This window comes from Mercenaria mercenaria, chromosome 7 (genome assembly GCF_021730395.1).
Source record: "Mercenaria mercenaria strain notata chromosome 7, MADL_Memer_1, whole genome shotgun sequence".
NCBI lineage: Eukaryota > Metazoa > Mollusca > Bivalvia > Venerida > Veneridae > Mercenaria > Mercenaria mercenaria.
The window spans coordinates 32,175,750-32,199,825 of NC_069367.1; the positions used below are offsets into that span (position 1 = coordinate 32,175,750).

Below are 24,076 nucleotides of genomic sequence, written 5' to 3' on the forward strand. Positions count from 1 at the left end.
GTTTTTCTACAAAAACATCTTCTAGTTGCATTATATATGTTGGATTTTTTTAGGGGAGATGGGTGTGGTAAATATAGATACTACTGTAGAATAATGTTATAACGAATTATCATTACATTAAATAGTTCTGAAATTAGAATCATTTATTCTTCTGTATAGTGAAGGTTACTCAGTCACATGAAAAATGTCTCATTTTATAAAAATTAAAGTTACGCATTTTGTCAAATTTCTGCTTTACATTCAATATATAAGAACTACATTCCATCTATCTGTTTATTATTAGAAAGCTAACATCGGATGCATTAACACGGAAGCAAGCATTTATACTTTCTTAATTGTCGCAAACTGTATGGATCGATCAATCACATTTTATGCATAGTTTTAGGTGGGTAGAGTATCTAGATTAATTTCTTTTCATACGGATTATTTCGCCACAGTATTAATAAATGACTTTGAGAAATAAGACCATTTAAAAGGATTTTTCTTCATACTGTAATTTTTACGTTAAATATTTTTATTTTATTCTCTGGTATTTTAAGTGTCAAATTTTATAATAAAATGTACAAAAAATGAGCACATTTTGCATATGTTTCAACCATAAGCCTTATGCGTAAAACCAATGTTGAAATATACATATTTGAACTGATTTTAGAAACGTGATGTCATGTTTTGTTAGTAAAAAAGCGTTTTGAATCTTAAAAAAACTGCAAATGTACAGAGTTATCTCCCCTTAATATTCTCAAATTTCGCAATTGCTTTTGTTTTGCAGGCCCGATTTTTTTATTCATAATATGTATAGAAAAAGACTATAGCATGACCGGACATGTAAATCCATTTTTTTATGCCTTGGCTCCCCGGCTATAAGGTTAACAGGTATCTCTTGTTTTCTCTATCCTTTTTATCAACCATGAAAAAAATTCGAATATGTAGGAACTACTAGTAGTACTGATTGAATAGACTATACTATTGTTTGTACGTGCACTCAAGTAAACTCGGACTTTTCAACATTTTAGGTGTATGGGGTATTTCTTTTATTATTTTCTTTTGTAAACTTTCTTTTGTCCACGAAATAAACCTATAATTTTTTTTGTTTTGTTCTCTGTACCATTAGATAGATCTTATTCCCTAAATGTTGGCTCGGACAGACGTATGGACAGGTTACATACTTAAATGCCCCAAATATCCACCCAATAAAAAGAGTCAATCCCTATAGACTTTCAACAACATTTAAGTATTTTCATTATTACGAAAAGTAGAATGAAAACATTTATCCATACTGTTCTTCTCTATTGTTACTATCTTTTGTAAAGATGAATGAACTACAAATACATTGGTCCATCATGGAATAAAACAATTCAACGTAAATTGTTAATTATAATAATTGATGTAAATGTATATATCGCGAATGTTATAAGCCGCCATTACAGATGATAGTATTTCATACTTTACCGCTTCACTCCAACCTGTTAAAGATATTTCCTGTTTCAGGGACAAAACTGAACAAAAATCTGTATAATTCTATAAATCATAAAGTTTTAATTAAAGTCAATATTTTCTGTGCCATTGCTTATTTAAAGCATAGGCACCAAGGAAACAGTTATATAGCAAATATCAAACTTGGTGTGGTAGCTTTTTGGTCTATTCAACAAATTTAAACATCAAGTTATCCGATATTCCGAAAGATACGGAGAAATAACCATAAGTATCCCTTTACATGTTAAAATCCTTTAAAGTTTAAAACTCTTCTAACGCAACACTTAGGCTGTTTGCCTGTTTATCAGTTCCATTTTAATTACTAAGCACTTTCTGCTGCGACAAGCAAGATACACGCGTTATCATTGTTAAACATCAGCTTTATTTTTCTGCCTTTTGAGGCTCCATTCGTGAACATTTGGAATGAAAAAGATGAGAACAGCTCCAACAATGAGAAGGGTCCCGATAAAATTGTACGGGTACGTATACTTCCCTGTAGAATCTCTGAGGTAACCTGCAATAGAAGGCAATAAGATGGTTATGTTATGGTAAAATAACGACAAAAATAATTACGTTTGTGATAAATACATTGTACGGGTACGTATACTTCCCTGTAGAATCTCTAAGGTAACCTGCAAAACAAGGTAATAAGATGGATATGTTATGGTAAAATAACGACAAAAATAATTACGTTTGTGATAAATACATTATACGGATACGTATACGTCCCTGTAGAATCTCTAAGGTAACCTGCAAAACAAGGCAATAAGATGGATATGTTATGGTAAAATAACGACAAAAATAATTACGTTTGTGATAAATACATTATACGGATACGTATACTTCCCTCAAGAGTAACCTACGATACAAGGTAATAAAACAGTTCTGTTGTGGTAAAATGACGAAACAACGTGCATTTTTGAAAAATACATAAAATCTTTAAATAGGAAACAATTTTTCAATGTATCTTCGAATTAACTAGTAAAAGTGTGCTTGTATAATATGCTTTTACATATTTGATAAAGTTAATAAAGCATCCTAAATATTTTGATTCGTTGTAACTGACTTTCAAACAAATTCCATTTGAACTCCAAAAAAGTGGGATATGACAATAAACAACCCGAAGGCCTTGTTCATTTGATAAATAATGTGAAAAATTTGCATTTGAGAAAAAGACGTTAAAAATGCCGATAAAGTCGTATAAGTTATAATGTATATGATAAAATAGCTTGCATGGTGTGCCGTGACTGGTTGAAAGACGCCTTTGAAGATAACTCTATTCTTTTAGATTTGTGATTTTGATTGATATTATTCAGTTCAATAGAATGTAATAGATAAACCCTGTACGTAGATTTAGTGTTTTAATAGTTTTAATACTAATGGCTTTCTACATAGAAAATTCATTTCATGGATTTTAGAAAAATTTGGTCGTCTGAAATTTAAAAAGATCTGCAATCTTTGCAAAAGATATATTATCTTCTTTCAAATGCCGTAAACTCTGCTTTTAGATTAGGAGTTTTAATTAAGAAATAATAAATCTGTTCCTATATTTTATCAGTTAATAAAATATGGGCAGGAGTTTGGATGCGTAATAATCAAATCACGAGTGCGTAGCACGAGTGATTTAATTATTCGCATCCAAACGACTGCCCATGTTTTATTAACTGATAAAATTATTGAAACATATTTATTATTTCGATTCTAACAACGCAAATAATTCGCATTTTACAGTACTACATTTTCAGCGTAATACGTCATTCGGGTCATATGCTGTTACAATTTACCCCCTATGGTTAGAAAGTGTTGCATAGCCAATGGAACGTATAGTTATTTGTTTCTTTTTATCAGAATTTTCAGAAGTATTTATAAATTAGTAATTTAACAGCTCGCAAACTAATTATGAACAGAATCATCAAAATGGGAGGGGGATAACGACAACAGGCCGCGCATGGTTGCAAAGTGCGCATGTGCAATTATCGTGTAAAAATAGCCCATCTAAAATTAGCCCGTACATGTAGGATCCCATTAGAAATATTTTTAGATAAATTGTCCGTTTCCGGTTTCGATCATCATGGAATGTTCAATAGTGTCAGACCCGAAGCCGCACAAGTAATGAAGTATGTTGATAAGTGGTTTTAACTGCAATAGTGAATTGAAATGAAACTGATATATAACATTTTATATAACAATTAGTAAACATTCACCGACTGTTTTCAGAAGTATTCAGAAACAGTAAAGCCCTCAACAGACAGTAGGTTTTTGTTAATTTAACATTTAAATTAAATCCTTTAAATTTTAACAATAAAATTTAACATGTACAGCCAAATATAACCATGTGTATGATTTCGTAAATCTTAAGTCTTGACTTACAAATAAGGACATGTTCTATTTCGTACGTTTAGCCTTACGTATCACCCACGTTGACAAGCAACAAATTGGTAAATAATTAATTGATAAGAGGCAGGTGAATTAAATTCAAGAAATAATTTCCCAACTAATAAACACAAATCTGAATATAAAATGGCTTCCAATGCATTATGGAAAAAGGGTGGCACTAAAAAGTTAAATGATTTGTGCCGCGCCATGAGAAAACAAGCACAGTGCGTTTCCGACCAGCATCCGTGCAGTCTGGTCCATGTTGTTCACTAATAGCGGTTTCTCTAATTGCAATAGACTTTGAAAGGAAATATCATTGATCACTATGTTAACTAGGTAAATCTCTGTGTTTAATATGGAAGTGGAATACTGTCTGTATTTGACAAATCATGGTACAAACTTAAAATTGTACATCTTTGAGATAATTAGTGTTGTACAACTAGAACCTACCGTCTGTTGAGGCCTTAAGTTAAGTGCAGACAAGCATGGTTTTGTATCAGTACTGTAAACAATGCCCTAAGTGTTATCGTAGTTCGATAGCTACGGCTGGAGCATGGTATCTGTGAGTACCATAGATATTTCCGCATATTTTCGTGCTTCAAAAGCATGAGCTGGAACATGGTATACATGAGTATTTTAGATAACCATGCTCTGACTGTTGTCCTGGTTAGATATTAACAGCTGGTGCATGGTATATATCATGGAAGTGACTAGGGGTCCAGTAACCGGACCTCTAGATAACCCGTAGAGGGCAGGCTAGAGGTCCGGTAATCAATAAGAATACTGAGAACGGTATAAAATTTGATAAAAAAAGATGTCGGATACTATATTTTATCTTTAAAAACGAACGATGATTTCAAAAATTTGTTTTAAATACATGGTTAGTCACAGGAAATAGGTATTTATTATTTTTTACTCATGGGAAAAATACGATCGCAAATTCGACAAATTAATATACATGTACTATCATGTACTGTAATACCAGTGTAGAGCTCTATAAGGCAATTGCTGGTAAACGTTATGATTATTGTCAAAAAGTTTTTATTACGTTTGTTTTTGTAAATTTTATATATATATACTCAGCGTCACTGAAAAGTTACCACTCTAATGGCCCTTATATTTTAAAAATCGCACTGGACTGTGTTAAAAGTATAACAGGACTACATTTTTGACGCAGCTGAGTCGTCACTGGTGTAAAGATTTGTCAAATTCGATTAACTCCATTTGAGGCACGGGCTGCACGTGCAAAATGACTTTTTCCAGCAATGTCGACATGTACGAATTTTCTTTCTCAAATCATTCATCGCACTTGAAAGTTAGTCGACAGATTCAAAGGAATACGTTAAAAAAAACAGAATATCCTTGCTAAGAATGCCACGTTTAAGGCACGATCAACACCATCAGGCCATTGGTATGGTTGACGCCGAACTTTCATGTCGCGAAAGTGCACGTCGTATATGCTGTTCTCACCTGACAGTCATGAAATGGGTTAGGAGACATGATCAGACAGGGTCTATGAGTAATAGACCGCGCACAGGCCATGAAAAGGTGACGTCGATATTGTATAAAATAGTAAAGAGGTATATATTACGTGGTAACTTTTCAGTGACGCTGAGTATATAATAAGCTCTCACTCAGGTTCGACGCATATGATGAATATGAAATTTTAACAGCGATTTTCGGTAGTCACTGTTATTCATTTACTCAAACAGTAAAACGAATTCAACAACTATTGAACAAATACTGAAGAAAACGTATGGAGTTTATCATTTTTATTCATCAGTCCCGAGAAGAAAAAAAACAAAAAGAGAACAATAACCAAAGCTTCCGATCTCGGCGTACATGTTACTACTAATTATTTGCCGAATCTGCAATCGTATTTTTCTCCGGGATTAAAGAATTATAAATACTTCTGTTTCCTGTGAGTTACCATACATCTAAACATTAAAGCAATGAGAAAAATACGAGAACAAACTTTTAAAATCGCCAACCATTTATATAGATAAAATATATGTTGCTCTTTGTAATTCTCAGTATTCATATTGATTACCAGACTTCTAGCATGCCCTGTGTATTGTCTAGTGGTCCGGTAACAGGACCTCTAGACTCCGGGTCTAGTTGTCGGGTAACCGGGCCCTAGCTACTTCCAGATATCATTACTATAGTTCACCATGATCCAACCGTTGTCGTGTTTCTGTTGCATCAGCTGGGGCTTGTAAAATATCAGAACTATAGTTATCCATGCCAAAACTGTAGTGATGGTTCTGTAGCAACAGCTTGTGCACGGTCCATATAAGTTCTATAAATAACCATGCCGATACTGTTATCATGGTTTAGTAACAGCAGGTAGAACATAGTATTTATCAGCACTATCGTTAAGTATGACCCAACTGTAGTTATGGTTCGGTAGCAACAGATTAAGTACGGTATATATGAGTACTATACCCTAACTTTTCTCTTGGTTTTGACAAATGAAGCATTGTATATATCAGTACTATAGTTTACTATGACCCAAATGTAATTTGCAACAGCTTAAGCCAGGGTATATATGCGTACTAGAAATAACCATGCCCCAACTATTGTCACGGTATGGTAACAACAGCTGGATCATGATATATATCAGTACTCTAGTTAACTATAATTTGACCTTTGTGACAGTCGTGGTTTGGTAGGAACAGCAGGAGCACGGTATATATGCGTACTATAGATAACCATGACCCATCTGTTGTCATGGTTTGGTAACAACAGGAAGAGCATGGTATATATCAGTATTACAGATGACCATGTTCTTGCTGTTGTTGTGGTTCAGTACCAACAGTGGGAGCATGGTAAATATGAGTACTATAGATAACCATGTCCCAACTGATATCATGGTTTGGTAACAACAGTGGGAGCATGGTAAATATCAGTTTTACAGATGACCATGTTCTGGCTGTTGTTGTGGTTCGATAACAACTGCTGGATGACGGTAAATATGAGTATTATACATAACCATGCCCTAACAGTTGTCATGGTTTGGTAACAACATGAAGAGCATAGTTTATATCAGTATTACAGATGAATATGTCCTGGCTGTTGTTGTCTTTCGATATATATGAGTACTATAGATAACCATGCCCTAACTGTTGTCATGGTTTGGTAACAACCGGAAGAGCATGGTATATATCAGTATTACAGATGAACATGTTCTGGCTGTTTTTGTGGTTCAGCAACAACAGTGGGAGCATGGTAAATATGAGTACTATAGATAACCATACCCCAACTGTTGTCTTGGTTTGGAAACAACGGGAAGAGCATGGTATATATCAGTATTACAGATGGCCATGTTCTGGCTGTTCTTGTGGTTCAGTAACAACAGTGGGAGCATGGTAAATATGAGTACTATAGATATCCATGCCCCAGCTGTTGTCATGGTTTGGTACCAACAGGAAGAGCATGGTATATATCAGTATTACAGATTACCATGTTCGGCTGTTGTTGTGGATCAGTAACAACAGTGGGAGCATGGTAAATATGTGTACTATAGATAACAATGCCCCAACTGTTGTCATTGTTGATAACAACAGTAAGAGCATGGTATATATCAGTATTACAGATGACTATGTTCTGCTTGTTGTTGTGGTTCAGTAACAACAGTGGAAGCATGGTAAATATGAGTACTATAGATAACCATGCCCCAACTGTTGTCATGGTTTGGTACCAACAGGAAGAGCATGATATATATCAATATTACAGATGACCATTTTCTGGCTGTTTTTGTGGTTCTATAACAACTGCTGGGTCACGGTAAATATGAGTACTATAGATAAGCATGCCCTAACTGTTGCCATGGTTTGGTTACAACAGGAAGAGCATGGTATATATCAGTATTACAGATGACCATGTTCTGGCTGTTGTTATGGTTCAGTAACAACAGTGGGAGCATGGCAAATATGAGTACTATAGATAACCATGCCCCAACTGTTGTCATGGTTTGGTATCAACAGGAAGAGCATGGTAAATATCAGCATTACAGATGACCATGTTCTTGCTGTTGTTATGGTTCAGTAACAACAGTGGGAGCATGATAAATATTCGTACTATAGATAACCATGTCCCAACTGTTGTCATGGTTTGGTAACACCAGGAAGAGCATGGTATATATCAGTATTACAGATGACGATGTTCTGGCTGTTGTTATGGTTCAGTAACAACAGTGGGAGCATGGCAAATATGAGTACTATAGATAACCATGCCCCAACTGTTGTCATGGTTTGGTATCAACAGGAAGAGCATGGTAAATATCAGCATTACAGATGACCATGTTCTTGCTGTTGTTATGGTTCAGTAACAACAGTGGGAGCATGGTAAATATTCGTACTATAGATAACCATGTCCCAACTGTTGCCATGGTTTGGTTACAACAGGAAGAGCATGGTATATATCAGTATTACAGATGACCATGTTCCGGCTGTTGTTGTGGTTCTATAACAACTGCTGGATGACGGTAACTATGAGTACTATAGATAAGCATGCCCTAACTGTTATCATTGTATGGAAACAACAGGAAGAGCATGGCATATATCAGTATTACAGATAACCATGTTCATGCTGTTTTTGTGGTTCAGTAACAACAGTGGGAGCATGGTGAATATGAGTACTAAAGATAACCATGCCCTAACTATTGTCATGGTTTGGTATCAACAGGAAGAGCAAGGTATATACTAGTATGACAGTTACCCATTCTGGCTGTTGTTTTGGTTCAGTAACAACAGTGGGAGCATGGTAAATATAAGTATTATAGATAACCATGCCCCAACTGTTGTCTTGGTTTGGTAACAACAGGAAGAGCATGGTAAATATCAGTATTACAGATGACCATGTTCCGGCTGTTGTTGTGGTTCCATAACAACTGCTGGATGACGGTAAATATGAGTACAATACATAACCATGCCCTAACTGTTGTCATGGTTTGTTAACAACAGGAAGAGCATGGTATATATCAGTATTACAGATAAACATGTTCTGGCTGTTGTTATGGTTCAATAACAACAGTGGGAGCATGGTAAATATGAGTACTATAGATAACCATGCCCCAACTGATATCATGGTTTGGTAACAACAGGAAGAGCATGGTATATATCAGTATTACAGATGACCATTTTCTGGCTGTTTTTGTGGGCTATAACAACTGCTGGGTCACGGTAAATATGAGAACTATAGTTAAGCATGCCCTAACTGTTGCCATGGTTTGGTAACTACAGGAAGAGCATGGTATATATCAGTATTACAGTTAACCATGTTCTGGCTGTTGTTATGGTTCAGTAACAACAGCGGGAGCATGGTAAATATGAGTACTATAGATAACCATGCCCAAACTGTTTTCATGGTTTGGTAACAACAGGAACAGCATGGTATATATCAGTATTACAGAGGACCATGTTCTGGCTGTTCTTGTGGTTCAATAACAACAGTGGGAGCATGGTAAATATGAGTACTATAGATAACCATGCACTAAGTGTTGTCATGGTTTGGTAACAACAGGAAGAGAATGGTAAATATCAGTATTACAGATGACTATGTTCTGGCTGTTGTTGTGGTTCAGTAACAACAGTGGGAGCATGGTAAATATGAGTACTATAGATAACCATGCTCCAACTGTTGTCATTGTTTGGTAACAACAGGAAGAGCATGGTATATATCAGTATTACAGATGACCATGTTCTGGCTGTTGTTATGGTTCAGTAACAACAGTGGGAGCATGGCAAATATGAGTACTATAGATAACCATGCCCCTACTGTTGTCATTGTTTGGTAACAACAGGAAGAGCATGGTATATATCAGTATTACAGATGACTATGTTCTGGTTGTTGTTGTTGTTCAGTAACAACAGTGGGAGCATGGTAAATATACCATGCCCCAACTGTTGTCATGGTTTGGTAACAACAGGAAGAGCATGGTAAACATCAGTATTACAGATGACCATGTTCCGGCTGTTGTTATGTTTGAGTAACAACAGTGGGAGCATGTTAAATATGAGGAGTACTAAAGATAACCATGCCGCAACTGTTGTCATGGTTTGGTAACAACAGGAAGAAAATGGTATATATCAATATTACAGATGACCATGTTCTGGCTGTTGTTGTAGTTCAGTAACAACAGTGGGAGCATGGTGAATATGAGTACTATAGATAACCATGGCTTTACTGTTGTCATGGTTTGGTAACAACAGGAAGAGCATGGTATATATCAGTATTACAGTTAACCATGTTCTGGCTGTTGTTGTAGTTCAGTAACAACAGTGGGAGCATGGTAAATATTAGTACTATAGATAACTATGTCCCAACTGTTGTCATGGTTTGGTAACATCAGGAAGAGCATGGTATATATCAGTATTACAGATGACGATGTTCTGGCTGTTGTTTTGGTTCGATAACAACTGCTGGATGACGGTAAATAAGAGTAATATAGATAACCATGGCCTAACTGTTGTCATTATTTGATAACAACAGGAAGAGCATGGTTTATATCAGTAGTACAGATGAATATGTTTTGGCTGTTGTTGTGGTTCGATATATATGTGTTCTATTGAAAACAATGCTCTAATTATTGTCAAAGTTTGATGACAACAGCTGGAGCATTGTATATATCAGTACTATAGTTTACCATGACCACCAGTAGCAACAGCTGGAACATGGTACACAAGAGTAATATAAATAACCATGAACTGACTCTTTTCATGGTTTGATAACAACAGCCATGGTTCGGTAGCAGCAACTGTAACATGATATATGAGTACTGTAGGAAGAGAATAGTATTTATCAGTACTATAGTTAAACGTGACCAAACTGTAGTGGTTGTTCGGTAGCAAAAGATTGAGTATGGTATATATGAATTATATAGATAACCATGCTCTAACTGTTGTCGTGGTTTGGTAACAACAGGAAGAGCATGGTTTATATCAGTATTACAGATGACTATGTTCTGGCTGTTTTTGTGGTTCGATAACAACTGCTGAATCAAGGTAAATATGAGTACTATAGATAACCATGCCCTAACTGTTGTCATGGTTTGAAATGCATAGGAAGAGCACGGTATATATCGGTATTACAAATAACCTTGTTCTGGTTGTTGTTGTAGCACATTTACCAGTGAGAGTTTTTTTCTTTCAATAAAGAGCATTGCAACGTATGAATTCCAAAAATGCTAAGATAAAAAGGGACAGAAAAAGTGGAAAAAACTAAAAGCCTAAAATTTACAGAAGGTAAACCTGGAAATGAATATGTTTCTATGACCTACATTTCCACTGTATAAAACTGAAATCATCAAGGAAAGGAGCTTCTATAAAATCTGATTTACTGCCGATCTACAATGCAAAACGTTCCATTATATAAAAAAGGAAGGACCTTCTCTAGCTTTGTTCTGATGGAACAATATCTTCAGAATTCCATCAGTACTTCAAGAATATTCATTCTGAAAAAGCAGCCAGAGACTGCCTATCAGAACCAGACATGTTGGAAGTAAGTGATAACTCTGATATTGAATAGTTGTTAAAACTACAAAAGAGTTGTTTTGTTTTAAGAGGTACTATATACTAGAAACAGATGGGAAAACATTCTTTTACTAATATCTAGAATGGATTGTTGAAGCTTTGTGTGGTGTAATTGTTATACAAGTTTAAACATAATCTGTAATTTTATACACCTTTTACTCAACATTTCTATTTGTACAAAGTGCACATATTTCCTTAGTCTTTGTAAATCATGTCATAGGGAGCTGTGTGAAGTTGGCTAAACAAACGACATACGGCATTCGAAAATTTTGAATGTCGTCTATTGCGCGACATACGACATTCGAAAATTTTGAAAGTCGTCCATTGCGCGACATACGACATTCGAAAATTTTGAATGTCGTCCATTGCGCGACATACGACATTCGAACATTATGAATGTCGTTCATTGCGCGACTTACGACATTCGAAAATTTTGAATGTCGTCCATTTTGTGCACGACATTCAACTTTTTTCAAATGTCGTATGTCGCCCACTGAAGGACATTCAATTTTCTTGTCAAAGTTCGAATGTCGTATGTCGCACAATGAATGACATTCAATTTTTGTTGTCAAAGTTCGAATGTCGTATGTCCAATGTCGTATTTTGCACGACATTCAACTTTTCTCGAATGTCGTATGTCGTATGTCATGCACTGAACGACATTCAATTTTTTTTGTCAAAGATCGAATGTCGTATGTCGCGCAATGGACGACATTCAAAATTTTCGAATGTCGTATGTCGTATGTCGCGCAATGGACGACATTCAAAATTTTCGAATGTCGTAAGTCGTATGTCGCGCAATGGACGACATTCAAAATTTTCGAATGTCGTATGTCGCGCACTGAACGACATTCAATTTTTTTGTCAAAGTTCGAATGTCGTATGTCCAATGTCGTTTTTTGCACGACATTCAACTTTTTTCGAATGTCGTATGTCGTGCACTGAACGACATTCAAATTTTTTGGTCAAAGTTCGAATGTCATATGTCGTATGTCGCGCAATGGACGACATTCAAAATTTTCGAATGTCGTATGTCGTATGTCTCGCAATGGACGACATTCAAAATTTTCGAATGTCGTATGTCGTTTGTTTAGCCAACTTCACACAGCTGTCATAGGGTTGGATAGTTTTGTTATAAGTGCACTTGTGACAGTATGGCATCCAATAAAATCAACATTATTGCAATTTTTCAGAGTACTAAGTGCACTTAACACATTTGAACCTTCGAATTATTTTGCATTTTGTTGTATGCCAGATTGAAATTACAATTTTAACTATAAAACCTATTTAATTTGTGAGAAGTCCTTTTATAGTCTTCCCATATTATAACAACATTGTTGACTATAATATAACTAAATCATACCTAAATATTCCCATTCAATAAAAAGTTTAATGTGTCTAAAAACTTCTTTTGCGTTTCTCTCCACTATTTGAAAAATGGACTTATACCGTTCTGGCTTTAACCCCTCGATATCAGTATTACATATAAACATGTTCTGGCTGTTGTTGTGGTTCGGTAACAACAGCTGGAGCATGGTATATATGAGTACTATAGATAACCATGCTCCGTCTTTTGTAATGGTTCGGTAATAGCATCTACAGCATGGTATGATTCTGATACAGACAATGCTCCAGCTGTTGTAACACAACCATGACAACAGTTGGTGCCTAATTTTCTTTAGTACTGAAACAGATGCTCCGGCTGTTGGTATCGGACCATGACAACAGTCAGAGCATGTTTATCTATAGTACTGATACAAACAATGATCTAATTGTTGTTACACAACCATGAGAATAGTTGGGTCCTCAGTATCTATAGTACTGATACAGACCGTACTCTAGCTGTTGTTACACAAACATGACAACAGTTGCGGCCTGTTTATCTATAGTGCTGATATAGACGATTCTCTAGCTGTTGTAACACAACCATGATAACATTTCGGGCCTAGTTGTCTATAGTCCTGGTACAAACCATGCTCTAGCTGTTGTTACACAACCACGACAACAATTTGGGCCTGGTTACTTTTAGTACTGAAGGAAACCATGCTCTATCTGTTGTTACCGGTCAATGACAACAGGCGGAGCATGTTTATCTATTGTACTGATACAGAACATGCTCTAGCTGTTGCTACCGGACCCTGACAACAGCCGGAGCAGGTTTATTGTACTGATACAAACCATACTCTAGCTGTTGTTACACAACCACGACAATAGTTGGGACCTGGTTATCTACAATACTGATACAGATCATGCTGTAGCTGTTGTTACCGGACCATGACAACAGCCGGAGAATGTTTATATATAGTACTGATACATACCATGCTCCAGCTGTTGTAACGCAACCTTAACAATTGTTGGGGCCTGTTTATCTATAGTACTAATACAGACCATGCTCTACCTGTTCTTACACAACCATGAGAACAGTTGGGGCCAGGTTATCTTAAGCAATGATACAGACCATGCTCCGTCTATTGGTTCCGGACCATGACAACAGTCAGAGCATGTTAACCTATATTACGGATACAGATCATGCGCCTACTTTATTTTACTTATTTTGTTGGGTTTAACGTCGCACCGACACAATTATAGGTCATATGGCGACTTTCCAGCTTTGATGGTGGAGGAAGACCCAAGGTGACCCTCCGTGCAATATTTCATCACGAGCGGGGACCTGGGTAGAACCACCGACCTTCCGTAAGCCAGCTTGATGGTTTCCTCACATGAAGAATTCAACGCCCCGCGTTAGGCTCGAACCCACATCGATCATGCTCTTACTGTTGTTACACAACCATGACAACCGTTGGGGCCTTGTTATCTAAAGTAGTGATGCAGAACATGCTCCACCTGTTGTAGCACAACCATGACAACAGTTGGGGCCTTGTTATCTATAGTGCTGGTATAGAAGATGCTCCAGCTGTTGTAACAGAACCATGAAAACAGTTGGGCCCTGGTTACATTTAGTGCTCATACAAACCATGCGCTAGCTGTTGTTACACAGCCATGAAAACAGTTAGGGCCTGGTTATCTATAGTACTGATACAAACAATGCTCTGTCTGTTTTTACCAGTCCATGACAACAGCCGGAGCATCTTTATCTATTGTACTGATATAGACCTTGCTCAATCTGTTGCTTCCAGACCATGACAACAGCCGTAGCAGGTTATTGTACTGATACGGACCATCCTCTGGCTGTTGTAACACAATTTGTATATAGCGAACACTATTTGACTGACGTTTGAAAAGGGCTATCTGTTCACACTCTGGGCCGACCCTGAATCTTATTGTGAAAAAGTTACGAGTCTCTGTCCATTTTTAGCTCACCTGAGCGCAAAGTGCTCAAGGTGAGCTTTTGTGATCGCCCTGTGTCCGTCGTCGTCCGTCCGTCGTCAGTCGTCCGTCGTCCGTCCGTCGTCCGTCGTCAACAATTTGACTGTTAACACTCTAGAGGTCACAATTTTGGCCTAATCTTAATGAAAACTTGGTCAGAATGTTACCCTCAATAAAATCTTGGAAGAGTTTGATATTGGGTCATCTGGGATCAAAAACTAGGTCACCAGGTCAGATCAAAGGAAAAGCTTGTTAACACTCTAGAGGTCACAATTTTGGCCAAACCATAATGAAACTTGGTCAGAATGTTACCCTTAATAAAATCTTGGAAGAGTTTGATATTGGGTCATCTGGGGTCAAAAACTAGGTCACCAGGTCAGATCAAAGGATCAAAGGTTACACAACCATGACAACAGTTGGGGCCTGTGTATTTATAGTACTAATACAGACCATGCTGCATCTGTTGTTACCGGTCCATGACAACAGCCGGAGCATTGTATCTTTTGCACTGATATAGACCAAGTTCTAGCTGTTGCTACCGGACCATGACAACAGCCGGACCATGTTTATATATTGTATTGATACAGGCCATGCTCTAGCTGTTGTAACACAACAATGACAATAGTTGGGTCCTGGGTATCTGTAGTACTAATACAGACCATGCTCTAGTTGTTGTTACACAACTGAGAATAGTTGGGACCTGTTTATCTACAGAACTGATGCAGACCAGCATTTGAGCCTGGTTATATTTAGTACAGATACAGATTATGCTCTAGCTGTTGTTACACAACCATGAGAATAGTTTGGGCCTTATTATCTACATTACTGATAAAGACCATGCTTTAGCTGTTGTATCCGGACCATGACAACAGCCGGAGCATGTTCATCTATAGTACTAATACAAACCATGCTCTAGCTGTTGTTACACAACCATGACAATAGTTGGGGCCTATTTATCCATAGTACTAATACAGACCATGCTCCATCTGTTGTTACCGATCCATAACAACAGCCGAAGCATTTTATCTTATGCACTGATATAGACCATGCTCTAGCTGATGTTTCCGGATCATGACAACAGCCGGAGCATGTTCATCTATCGTACTGATACAGACCATGCTCCAGTTGTTGTTACACAACCATGACAACAGTTGGGGCCTGTTTATCCATAGTACTCATACAGACCATGCTCCATCTGTTGTTACCGATCCATAACAACAGCCGGAGCATTTTACCTTATGCACTGATATAGACCATGCTCTAGCTGATGTTTCCGGATCATAACAACAGCCGGAGCATGTTTATGTATAGTACTGATACATATTATGCTCCAGCTGTTGTAACGCAACCTTGACAATTGTTGGGGCCTGTTTATCTATAGTACTAATACAGACCATGCTCTAGCTGTTGTTACACAACCATGACATCAGTTAGGGTCAGGTTATCGTTAGTACTGATACAGATTATGCTCCAGCTGTTGGTACCAGACCATGACCACAGTCAGAGCATGTTTACCTATAGAACATATATATAGAGAATAGTTGGGACCTGTTTATCTACAGAACTGATGCAGACCAGCATTTGAGCCTGGTTATATTTAGTACAGATACAGATTATGCTCTAGCTGTTGTTACACAACCATGAGAATAGTTTAGGCCTTGTAACATTACTGATACAGACCATGCTGTTTATACATTATAAATACTGTTTATTTATAGTACTAATACAGACCATGCTCCATCTGTTGTTACCGGTCCATGACAACAGCAGAAGCATTTTATCTTTTGCACTGATACAGACCATGCTCTAGCTGTTGCTACCGGACCATGAGAACAGCTGGAGCATGTGTATCTATTGTACTGATTTATACCATACTCCAGCTGTTGTAACACAACAATGACAACAGTTGGGGTCTGGATATCTATAGTACTGATATAGACCATGCTCTAGCTGTTGTTACCGGTCAGTGACAACAGTCGCAGCATGTGTATCTATTGTAATGATACATACTATGCTCTAGCTGTTGCTACCGGACAATGACAGCAGCCGGAGCAGGTTTATCTATTGTGATGATACCGACCATGCTCTAGCTGTTGTAACACAATCATGACAACAGGTGGGGTCAGTTTTATCGTTAGTACTAATACAGATTATTCTCCAGCTATTGTTACCGACCATGGCCACAGTCAGAGCCTGTTTACATGTAGTACTGCTACAGACCATGCCCTAACTGCTGTTACACAATCATGACAACAGTTGGGGGCTGATTATCTATAGTACTGATACAGACCATGCTGTAGCTTTTGTAACTCAACCATGACAACAGTTGGGGTCTGGTTATCTAAAGTAATGATGCAGGCTATTATGTCCCTGTTGTAACACAACCATGACAATAATTGGGGTCTGGGTATCTAAAGTACTGATACAGACCATGATGTAGCTGCTGTAACACAACCATGACAAAAGTTTGGGCATGGTTATCTCAAGTACTGATACAGACAATGTTCCAGCTGTTGTAACACAATCATGAAAGCAGTTGGGACCTGGTTAAATCTAGTACAGATACAGATCATGCTCTAGATGTTGTTACACAACCATGACAACAGTTGGGGCCTTGTTATCTATAGTACTGATACAAACCATGCTCTATCTGTTGTAATCGAACCATGACAACAGCTGGAGCATTCTATCTATTGTACTGATTTATACTATACTCAGCTGTTGTAACACAACCATGAAAACAGTTGGGGCTGGTTATCTATAGTACTGATACAGACCATGCTCTAGCTGTTGTTACCGGTCAATGACAAGAGCCGCAGCATGTTTATCTATTGTAATGATATAGACTATGCTCTAGCTGTTGCTACCGGTCAATGACAACAGCCGGGGCAGGTTTATCTATTGTACTGATACAGACCATGCTCTAGCTGTTGTAACACAACCATAAGAAACGTTTGATCGTTCGTATCTATAGTACTAATACAGACCATGCTCTAGCCTTTGTTACACAACCATGACAACAGTTGATGCCTTGTTATCTATAGTACATATACACACCATGCTCTAACTGTTGTTACACAACCATGACAACAGTTGGGGCCTGGTTATCTATAGTACTTGTACAGACCTACTTTAGCTGTTGTTACTGGACCATGACATAAGTTGGAGCCTTTTATCTGTATTTATGATACAGATCTTGCTCTGACCACGGCAACAGTGGGTGCATGGTTAAAGTAATTTCAGAACAGTACAAATAACGTTTGTAGACAAAAAATGATGCAAATATGATCAAATTCTGCACAATTTACTTTTGTGTATACCATTCAATATAGCACTAATATTTCAAATGGTGCGTGTCGTAGAAAGAATTGTGAGACCTTATCTTCATGTATATGTCAAATATTGAAGCAGCAATTTCAATGTATGTTGCCACAAAAAGTAAACTTATGATACCGTGTTTTTTGCCTCGTAAGTGGCTTATAGGCTGCTCCATGAGGGATATGTCACTGGGTGAGAAAAATGTACAGCGTGACCAGGACTCGAACACGGGGCCTTTCGCTTACAGGACGAACTCTTTTGACAGAGCTACCCGATCCCTTACACATTTTATCCACTTCAAACATAGTTTGAATTTTAGAGAACGGCATTCATTTTTCTCGTTAGTTATCACAAGGGCAGTGACTGTGAAAGGCTGCAATAACTCTAAAAGGGATATGTAAGATTAGAATTTTAATCAAATAAACATCACAATTAGGTTAGAAAGGGGAGCGGTGGTCTAGTGGATAAGGTGTCGTCCGCTCTATCCAGGGGTCGTGGGTTCGAGCCCCATTGGGGTCACGACCATGACTTCTCATATGACACCAATACTGTTTTTCCCAGGAAGCAGACTCGAGAGTGGTTCCAATAAGCTTGAAGCTTTCATCACAATCGAGCTAAAACCTATTAGTATAAACTAATTAGGTTTAGGAAATACATGCTGTTTTGCTTCCTCTGAAGTGCATGTCTAACTAACAATTTTAACTTGAAAGCAATGATGTCTACAAAAGGAAACACTAAGTTACAGGGAGTTTTGTTGCATATGTTTTATATTGAAACATTATTTTAAATGTTCTGCTGGCGATTTTTGTTTATTTGTATATCTGTCTACTTGCTGTACATGAATAAAATATTTTGAACCATACCTCAAAACTTTCTATTTCAAGGTAATTAATTATTTTGAACAAAATTGCATTAAACGTGGCAGTTTCATGGGTAAGTGTAACCTATATATATAAGAAAAAAAAATACGAATTCAAATTGCACTAACCAGTTCCAGTTAAATGAAACTACTACATAGTTATTTCATCCGCAGATGTGTCCACTTGATAGTTTTCAAGGCCACATAAACGGAAATAAATGAGACATATCAGGCTAATAATCATTTTGTTGTATGTTACATAACGTTGACAACCCTGCTGAGTCATACTGTACGATAGGATACGTCACAATATGGAACTTAAATGATATGTAAATATTGGAATTTCCGACAACTATAAAAAGTAACTAATTGACGCATGCGCATTTTGCAACCATGCGCGGCCTGTTGTCGTTATCCCTCTCCCCATCAAAATAGGCGAGTTGACCCTGTGTTACGAGTGACGAGCTTAACTTTATATGACGTCACATCATTATGACGTCATACTTTATGTCATACATTTATGACGTCACCGCTAAATCATAATTAAGCTAACTGAATTTGCTCGTAGAGATCAAAACGTGTTTTACGGACCTACACAAAAGTCAGTATGACATTTTATTATATTTATGTTTTTGAAATGTTGTTTTCAACCGTTTGGCCCTGAAATAATTCGTATGTAATGGAACTGAAGTAGAATCTCTTATGTTACAATCATAGGGGGTGAAATGTAGCAGCCAACCATATTTTATCGTAGATTCATGTATAGGCGATTTCGCTATATGTTTATATAGCAATTGCTGCGGGTCGTGTTAGCATGGATATTATTTAATAGAAAGGTGGGGTTGAAACAATAACACATGTTATATATATTAAATGGAAGAGGTGACCTTACCCACAATAGGCATACATATGCCGGAAGCGGTGCCCTGCACAAGACTTGTAAATCCGAGGGCTCCCTGTAAGCAAAACAGATGTGTACTTTTAAGACTATTTTATAGCTTATTGTATCTTCTGAAAAACAGGAGATAATCATTTGAAATACTTTTTGTTACTTCTAGTTGCGCATTTATTTTGAATGGGTTAGATAGCATATTTTTGCGTGAAAAGACAGAAAATAGTTAGCATCTATTCTGCGTGAATAAGACAGGTGATAATTAGCATTCATTTTGCGTAAATTAGACAAGAAGTATTTAGCATCTATTTTGCGCCAGTAAGATGTACGATAATTAGAATGCAGGTCTGCCTGAATTAGACAGATGATGGTCTTCATCTAGCTTTATATTGCATGAATTGAACAGATTATAGTAAGCATCGATTTTCAGAAAGAAAATAAATGAGTGTCTTTAAATTGGTACCCGTTATTTGTGATCGTTTGTTCATGACTCTTACAGTCAACATATTCATACACGAGAACATGTTATTGGATAGAAGGGGTTTACAAACGGACTCATATTAGCCACAAACACATAAATTTAAATGTACCTTAAACTCTTCGAAGGACAGTATGTCTAGAATCACTACGACAAAAAGTGCGAAGTAGACTCCCTGTAGCAGCCCTGATATCACAGCATATATCATAATAGTTGAAAACGTGGTCGTAAAATGCAAGAACTGTGCGGCAACGCCGAGAATAAAGCAAGCAATGGCAATCAGTGTTGATCTGTGGCACCACTTTTTATCTGATATATATCCTACCACAAATCTGGAGCCGAGTTCAATAAAGCTTATGATACTGACCATAAGTGCAACCATGTCGTTACTAATACCGTTTTCAAATGCAAGAGGTGCTAGGAAAGCAGTTACGAGTGCACATCCAGCACAGAGAAACGCATTACAGGCGAGAAAATAAAGAAATTCTGGCTTTGACAAAAGTTTCGTGTTAAACAACTTCTTCAATGAATTTACAAAAGTTGATCTTATTTTCTGTGCGCATGTTTTACTTTCATCTTGAACTTCTTCTTTATCCTCTTGTCTGAGGTTTTGTTTCGCTCTATCTTCAATTAAAGTCAGGTTCATTAAAGAGTTATTCATAACATCGGTACTAGCGAATCCAGCGATAGTTGAATTAAACAGAGAATGCATAGATGAATGTTCACCGGTCATCTTTTCAAAAGTACTACCCTTTTCGCTTTCACTAATTGCTCTTCTACGTCTTGAATAAGGTGGCCTTAAGCTATTCATATTTTCGCTTATTTGTCTATTAAGGATTTGGCTTCCATTTCTCTCATGCCTTTTTTCGATGTTCCTCATTAGTAAAGCGTTAGACGGAATAATTTTGTATGTAATGGTGCCGTTACCAGGATTTTTATCAACATCATCAGTTTCGTCTAAGCCATTTCCTTTGACGCAAGTATTGCGAGATGAAAAGAGCTTTCTATAAAAACTCATAGGTCTAAGCAAGCATGCGATTACAAAAATTTGAAGATTTAGGCCTGTGATAATTATATATGTTCCTGTATATGAATAATTTTCGAAAAGTTTCGTCACTATCGGAGCTAATACAATTGTTCCTAGGCTAACTCCAGCGTTACCGATGTTGTTTGCGAAACCTCTCTTGTTGACAAAATATTCGTTGATAATTGTTGCTATCATTGTCATAATGAATGCATTTGAAACACCTAAAACAAAAACAACTATACAAATACAGATGACTGGAGGACAATTTCATTGGAAAATCATTTAGAATTTTAAATTACTTCAAAATACTATTTCTAAAATTGTTAAAATACGAATAAATTTATTCAGAGAAAACTCATACGCTATTTATATAATGCACGTGCCGGTTTAGAAATCGTAACAATTAGTCTGCTTCGGGCCGTTTTTCACATATGTTTAATGGTACTTAATAAACTATCATTCTAATATAATTTGAGAGTTAAATTAGTAGATTACCAGATGCTACGCCAATGGTCACCATGGCGATGTCGACGTCATCTATGAAAGCTGTTATCATAGAAGCTATTGAAGCAATTATTGCACCGATAAAGAGAGAAGAACGTGCTGACAGCGAACCTCCTATTGTCATGATAATCAGTGCTGAAAATATAGTAAGACTGTTACAAAAGAATGTGCTGAATTATGTAAAAGATGAAACCAAAGATATATAACAAGTCGAGCTATATATTTGTCTATTCAGACACTTCAAATACAATGTGTAGAGTATACATTCTTATCTCATTTTCAAAACAGACAGGTTATGCCACATTAATCTTACATGCTGTACAAACAGTTCAACATACCTGAAACGCTGTACGTTGCATTCATTAATGTATAGATGACTGAAGTAGCCGAGGACGACGAACCATATCGTTTCTGAAGCTGTACAAACACTATTCCGAAGCACTTTAGCTGTCCGATAACGATGAAATGGGTAAACACGGAAGCTGAAAAGTACTTTGTTATTATGGTCATTGTCCAAAATAATTAAGCAGAAAATTGCATTACGAGGGAGGAAGGTGGGCTCACTGACTAATTGATTTAGGTCGCTTTCTTTACTATTGTTGGTCCAATATCTAATTCGTTTCATGAACAGAATCTATCAGTAACTTTGTTTATTTTCCAAGATGCTTGAAAGTACAGTGTATATTTAAAAAGAAACCTGCGGGTATTTCTCCACCAATCAGAGCTGAGAAGTCGCCGTACGATCAGCATCATGTTGATGTGACTTAAAACTCATACGCAATATGGAAATTATTTCAGAAAGTTCCCATGTTACGTCAGAACCATTTACTCCCAAGTTGAATGACAAAACTCTGCTTCTTTTATTCGAATGATATTTTACAGAATAAAACAAGCTCGAACTTTTCAGATTGCAGTCTAGGTTTCAGACAAACTCGATTGGTGGCTACGATATTTGCGTTACCTGCTGCTGTTACTACAGCTATGCTTGAATTTGATTTTATCCATTTTAATTTAATATCTAAGCAAAAACAACATACCTAAAAGTATGATCCATGCCCATCCTCTATCTATCGGTACACTGTCGTCATCTTTTGTTTCTAAATCATTGACGTTTTCATCTTCATTTTCAGGAGAGTTGCGAAAGTCACTAGTCTTTTGTTTGCCTCTTGTATTAGAACGAATTTCGTTTTCTTTCAATAATTGTTCTGATTCATCAATTTGAGTTTTACTACTAAAGTGCGCTTCATGTAAATCGCCTTTCTCAACATGTCCGCTAACTATTTCTTTGTCCGTATTTTTTATAGTTTCGACATCATTGTTTATTTTTTCACATGCTTTCACATTTTTTATGCAAGATTCATTATAAGCTGCAACTTGCTTCAATAATTTTAGATTATCCTTTTCATGGAATTTCGTATTTCCTTGGAAGTGTCTATCAGATATATGAACGTCCATGTCTTTGGTTTCTTCAACATCGCTTTGTGCTCCTCCTAAGTGTTCGTTGTAATCGTTTAAAACAACCATTGTCACCAAATAGTTCGCCTTTATCCCAGGTTTTGACTTTTCAAAACATTATAAATTTGTAATTCGGTCAACTAAATCGCCTTTTATATCCATGCAGCCTAGTTTCTAGTTGTTGTGCAATTTAAAGAAACTCTTATCTGGCATAATTTGGAAGATTTAGTTTAAACAAGTACAGTAGTTTTTGTGAAATTTTGAAATGATAAATGCTCATATAGTCAACATGTTATCTCTCGTTTATTTACATTAGCAGTAAGAAGACACATAAAGTCTTCACCTTTTTATCTTTAATCTACCTAAGTTCCCATAATCGCCCTTGAAGGTATCGGAAGGTAGTCCTCACTTGTCCATGACTGCTGACCATTGATAATGCAATGATTAGGACATAACACTTTTGACAGTTTATTATCATTAAGGTCAATATGGAAAAATAGCTTCTATGATACGAGTAAGAGAAAATTAGCAGTAGTATCCTCCGATTATGTTAGGGAGTGCTTTTGATAAGTAATGCTTGCGCGAATATATAGAACAACACATATTGTTCCTATGGGTTTAGGAAGCATGGGCAACTGTTGTATTGGCAGGGAAAGGTTGAGACCTAAATGAAAACACTGGTAATGAAAGAATTTGACCTAAGCTCTGGTCATGGTGGTTAAGTGATCAGAGTTGAACGACCTGAAGAACTTAGCTATTGTTAAGTCAAGTCAAGTCAAATATTCTGTTTCCGGATGAAGATAAATTGTTGCGGTACACATTTTCCACATTTCCG

At 36.8% G+C, this 24,076-nt stretch overlaps 1 protein-coding gene across 1 annotated transcript; it reads right to left on the reverse strand.

Moving 5' to 3' along the window:
* Positions 1–128: 128 nt before the first annotated feature.
* LOC123554596 (monocarboxylate transporter 5-like) lies at positions 129–24,049 on the reverse strand. The gene is made up of 6 exons (XM_045344846.2): positions 22,824–24,049; positions 22,125–22,268; positions 21,778–21,921; positions 20,368–21,503; positions 19,778–19,841; positions 129–1,987 (listed from the first exon to the last, which is right to left on the reverse strand). The coding sequence occupies exons 1-6, from the start codon at positions 23,308–23,310 to the stop codon at positions 1,842–1,844; spliced, it is 2,121 nt and encodes a 706-aa protein (XP_045200781.2). The 5' UTR covers positions 23,311–24,049; the 3' UTR covers positions 129–1,841.
* Between the last annotated feature and the right edge of the window lie 27 nt (positions 24,050–24,076).

Excerpts from the sequence above, each read along its gene's own strand:
- LOC123554596 (XM_045344846.2), bottom strand. The coding sequence starts at position 23,310 with ATGGTTGTTTTAAACGATTACAACGAACACTTAGGAGGAGCACAAAGC. Across the intron at positions 21,922-22,124 it reads TGCAACGTACAGCGTTTCAG|CACTGATTATCATGACAATA; the intron begins GTATGTTGAACT and ends CTATATTTTCAG. Across the intron at positions 1,988-19,777 it reads CATATGTATGCCTATTGTGG|GTTACCTCAGAGATTCTACA; the intron begins GTAAGGTCACCT and ends CTTCTATTGCAG.